Source organism: Chanodichthys erythropterus, chromosome 24 (genome assembly GCF_024489055.1).
Source record: "Chanodichthys erythropterus isolate Z2021 chromosome 24, ASM2448905v1, whole genome shotgun sequence".
NCBI classification, from domain to species: domain Eukaryota; kingdom Metazoa; phylum Chordata; class Actinopteri; order Cypriniformes; family Xenocyprididae; genus Chanodichthys; species Chanodichthys erythropterus.
In genome coordinates, this window is record NC_090244.1 from 26,156,196 (window position 1) to 26,161,218 (window position 5,023).

Here is a 5,023-nt window from a genome sequence, read left to right on the forward strand (position 1 = left end):
TTAAGATGTAGTGCATGGTTAAGATATCTCTGGATTACAGTCAGGACACTTTCCAAAGGGGAAATTTGAACTGCGTTGCATAGATAAGATATCTCCGGAAGGGGGATTAGGGCTGTGTGGTGCAGTATGAGGTGTCTTGGCAAAAGAGGAGATTGAAACTGTGTTTATCAGTTTGAAGTGCCTTAAACAGGTAGCAGTCCTGTCATGTGAGGAAGATCCATTCTGATCTGATCTGATGGATAGATCCGTTTAGATCCACTCTGATGGACAACAACAACAACAACAACAACAACAAACTCCCTAAGACTTCCTAGCTCTTCCATCCAGATAGCAAAATTCTCGGTTTTTACTGTTTTTTCTATTCCTTATGTTCTATTTTTATTATTCTTTTTTATGTAAAGCACTTTGAATTACCATTGTGTATGAAATGTGCTATACAAATAAAATTTCAGATGTATTGTACTCAGGGATGCTGTCGCGACTCGGCCAAGTGTGATTTAACAGGAACTCGAAGGTGAATTATTAATAGCAGGCTTTATTAGCAGAACAGAACAATGTGTTATGGAATATGATCATGGAATATTTTCAGTGAAACTTATAAACTATGAAACCTAAAGTAGATTTTGAATCCATTGTTTGAACAGCATTGGCAACCCATTGGTTTTATTTGGGGAAAAAACATGAACATTGAGAAGTTATAAGTAGGTTAGAAGCCTCACAATAAACGGCTAATCTGACAGGTTTTTTTTTTTTTTTTTTTTTTTTCTCCATCAGTTACAAACACCATACACATTCTTAGATAATACAAAAAGAGAAAATATATAAGAAATATAAGACATATATATGAAATTATTGTGTATTCAGATATTAATCAATGTTGTATATCTCTGACAGAAGGAAAGGAAGCAGGTCAGCGATAAAAAAGAAGTACAGCTGCTTCAGTTATCTGTTTGGAAGCACTCCATCCTGTATTAGTACCATAGCCATGCCAGTCGAAACTCGGAAAGTCCCCACACTGTTTAGGGACCGCCTGAGGAAAGTGTCCACCTCCACCAATACAGAACTGCAAAGATATGAGTACATTAATAACAACAAAACATACCTATTTCCTCAAATAACATTGCAGTTGATTTACTTGTGTTGTAATTGTATTACTGTAAATTAATTTCCTCTTCATTTATACACTAAAGCATGAATTATTGCCTGTGGTGATCAGAAGCACTTCACAAATGCTGTTCATGAACATTGTTGTAAATAATCAAAAATATTTGTTTAGCTCACATGTTCAGTGTCACAACCGGTTGGTTTAATGCCTGAACAAAGTGCCATGGCTGCCTTTTCATTATTGAAGACTCTGAATGTGACGAATCCAGGCTCAAATATTGCTGAAAAAAAAAACACAGAATGTATAATTGATGATGGTCTGTCATGGTCCATGCACAAAGAAAGTCAAAGTGATTCAATTTCAACATTGACGATGCTTTGTAAATAATTTGCAATTTGGACGTATTATACGAGGTGGCTAATTTGTATGAATTCATATGACCTTAAACTTCCCCTAAACCTACCGGTCACTGGGGTTTAGACAAATCGTATGAATTTGTACGAATGACGTTGTACAAATTCGTACAAATTACCCACCTTGTAAAATACGTACAAATTGGTCGTGAGATAGTGCTGGCCTACACCATCACTGAATAATACACAGATTTTATGTCAGTCAATGTAGCTACTTTCTTTAAAAATATTTGAAAAATATTGGCCCAAGAGGAATTGCTGTACCTCTTGAATTAGGTCCATACAGTTTTTTGGTAGAATCCACATTTCCAGTATCATACACTATTGGAATAGCAGGTCCATTATTAATTTTGCAAGTCCCGATTCCAAAGCTCACAGGGAATTTCTGGGAAAATAACATAAGTTTTTGTTGTTGTTTTTTTTTTTTTTTTTTTTACAGAATTGTAGTCTTTTTCCTTTAACCCTGTAAAACCCAAATATGGAAATATAAAAAAAAAAAAAAAAAATCCTCTGATGTAGAAATTAAAGATTTTTAAATTTTTTTTTACATTTTAGTAAGTTTTTAGGGAAATATTGTAATATTGCAACGTTGGGCCTAGGTAGGAGCATAATTTCTGTATTTGTACTTACTTTGTCTGAACAGATATACATAGCATTTATGCATTAATTTGCAGAGTTGATTGCTTACTTAGCCCCATAACAGTATATAATGAGTAATAATCACACAAAAATCATATTTTTCATGAATAAGCATTTATTAATAAAAATATTGACAAAATTTGTAATTATAAAACTTTTGCTTCTATCACTCCCCAAGATAGTTCTTTTCATCTGAGAAGCACAGGCGAACATTGCACTTGCTACACAATGCATTTGTGTATCAATTATTGTAGTGTCTGCAGCATCCTCTCTTCGTCTTTACTGGGAAATGCGCAATCATGTATTTGCATACATCCAGTGGGGGGTGATCTGATGACATCTTGACATTCTGAAATGGAAAAAGTAAAAAAAAAAAATAAGTGAATAATATGTGTCTTATATTGAAGTAGATAAACTGAAAGAATAGACAGGGTGGTAGACCATGTGTCAAGGGTGGAGATCTAAGTATTATCCATCAAAGTATTATAATTTCAATGCAATTATTAATCAAAATTCCACTACTACATTCAAACAATACTGTCTGGCTGGCCCATTATGCTCTCTACTTATCATACTAAAAGGGACACATGCATCCCCCCAGAGCACTTACAGGTTCATTTTCAAGACCATTCACACCTGTCCCACCAAAAAATCCAGAACATTCAGAGCCTGTTTTTCTATCTCCTAGTGCTATAAACTGCTACTTGGGCAACACTCATAAACATTCTCAGGATCATTTAGAAGTTAAAAAACTACAAAGATAGGGAGTTTCAGATACTGCTCTAGATGATGGAGATTCCACCTACAATGTACTCCTGTGTTTAATTATGGTATAAGCTAAACTAAGTACTAACTTAGTTCAAATGAATCATCTAACAGTTTAATGTGTGTAAGGAATTTTACATACTTGAATCTTGACGACATCCAGTCAAGTCATGCAAAAAAGGAGATGTTTGCAGGTAGAGTGAGTTCATGGCCAGATGACCGGACCTATAAACACTTCTTCTATCCAATAGCATTGTGAGGACAAATAATAGAACCGATTAACTATGTAAATGTGGTCTTGAGAAAAAAATTAAGAAAAAAAAAAAAAATAAATAATAATTTGCAGGCATTTTTTTTTAAATTATTTTGAAAGTGATGTTGTAATTATGCAACAGTGGGCTTTACAGGGTTAACTTATATTTTATGTAAAACTCAAAGCTGCTATCAAAGTTTGTCTTACCTTGAATAAATTGAAAAGGTTTCCTCCGTGTCGAGTTAAGAAGCGATTTTCAGTGTGGTATCTCAGGATGGAGGCAGTGCTCCAGTTTTCCATCACCATATTATTAGGAACATGCCACACAGACACATCCTGTGCCGCAATTTCAAAGTATCCAGGATTCTATGAAAGAGAGGAAACAGACTGTCAATTCATTTTGTAGATTAACATGTTTTAATTGTTGAATGTAATAAAAAATTACCTTGTAATCATCACTTGTAGCAGCCTCTGCAGTTCCAAATGTGACTCTGTTTGCCCATGTTCCTTCACCATCAGGCCGTTTTGCGTTGCTGCCCTGATCACTAGACCAGCGATCACCAACAGTACACTTTCCATACATGTTGTTTTCATGAACGCTGGCCACCAGCGTCCAGCCGCCGCCCGCAGTGGTCATATCACAAAACGTCTGGTAAAGGACCCCTCTTGGTGAGATCAGATAGTACAGGCCATCTGCATTAACAGAAGCATTGCTGAGTCACCTTAATTGAGTTGTTGCTTAAGATAACACAAATAAATTCAAAAATACCATACCCTCATAAACATGATATTTGTCAAGAATTTCTTTGCAGCTTCGAGCAACATATTTAATTCTGCCCTGAAGTAATTGAAGCTCCTGGTTGCTGTTGGTATCAGTAATTTTAATACATGATGCTTCTGTTTCTACAAACATAGCTCCCACTGTAGAAAGATAATAAAAAGAGTAAACACTGGTTACACCATGGTATTATGTATGTTTTTCATTTTTTTACTCCCACCAGATGGCACTAATCTACCTTCAAAAAATTTGATTATAAATGCCTTGTCTCTATTTTAACATGGAATGCTGCTTTAATTGAAAAACAATTTAAAAATATATTAGAAAAAAAAGCTAATACAATTGTATAAATATTGCATAGTATCATAAAATACCCTCAAAATGTTAAATAATAATCAAAAAGTATTATTGAACAAAATATATTACATTGGTTTTCCTGACAAAAAGAAGTTACATTTCAAGTGTGACACCTAAATGGAGAGGACAATAGAGTTAAGATAAATTAGTATCGATCAAATCAGATAATTACACTTACTGAATTGAACATCACAGAAGCATAAACTCAGTGCGAGACTGAGAAGGATCCCAAAAAACATTTTTGTAAGAAAGGATGATTTTCTGTCCAGTGTCTTGGGAATATCCCGGATGAGGAAACAGGTGCCTCAACTCCTGTGATGTGTGGCAGCAGCAGCAGCGTGAGATATCATATTTATACACACAAGATCAAGCAGCCTCCAGGATGTCCTGGACATCCAATCATAGTACAGATGTCAAACCGTACCATATATGGCATATTGAGAAATATAGTAACAAGTAAGAGATGTGTGTGTCTATAAAACAAGGGAAGTCTTACACAAGAATAGTCAAAAGTAGTGCCTAAGAAATAAGAACATATTAACAGTCTGCATACTAAAGGAGAACAGTACTTCATGATTAAAAACACTCTGAAAACTTGCAAACCTGAAATGGTGATGTGTTTGGTTCAATGTTTTATGTGAAGAATGTTTACTAAAAAACAAACGTTGTGATTAAACTGACATTCTTTCTATGATCTGAACAAGATAAGTTAA

At 34.7% G+C, this 5,023-nt stretch overlaps 1 protein-coding gene across 2 annotated transcripts; it reads right to left on the reverse strand.

Moving 5' to 3' along the window:
* Window positions 1-910: 910 nt before the first annotated feature.
* On the reverse strand, window positions 911-4,625 carry LOC137014920 (intelectin-like). 2 transcript variants are annotated; one of them, XM_067379482.1, is made up of 7 exons: window positions 4,489-4,625; window positions 3,950-4,096; window positions 3,621-3,868; window positions 3,383-3,541; window positions 1,783-1,903; window positions 1,282-1,385; window positions 911-1,063 (listed from the first exon to the last, which is right to left on the reverse strand). In XM_067379482.1, the coding sequence occupies exons 1-7, from the start codon at window positions 4,547-4,549 to the stop codon at window positions 911-913; spliced, it is 993 nt and encodes a 330-aa protein (XP_067235583.1). In that variant the 5' UTR covers window positions 4,550-4,625. The 2 variants fall into 2 exon arrangements, with proteins under 2 accessions (XP_067235583.1, XP_067235584.1); XM_067379483.1 differs by having other exon boundaries at window positions 3,950-4,090; window positions 4,489-4,549.
* Window positions 4,626-5,023: the final 398 nt, after the last annotated feature.

Coding starts and splice junctions, on each gene's coding strand:
- LOC137014920 (XM_067379482.1), bottom strand. CDS start 4,549: ATGTTTTTTGGGATCCTTCTCAGTCTCGCACTGAGTTTATGCTTCTGT. Junction 3,869..3,949: donor CAAATATCATGTTTATGAGG/GTATGGTATTTT, acceptor CTGTTAATGCAG/ATGGCCTGTACTATCTGATC. Junction 3,542..3,620: donor CTACAAGTGATGATTACAAG/GTAATTTTTTAT, acceptor TCTCTTTCATAG/AATCCTGGATACTTTGAAAT.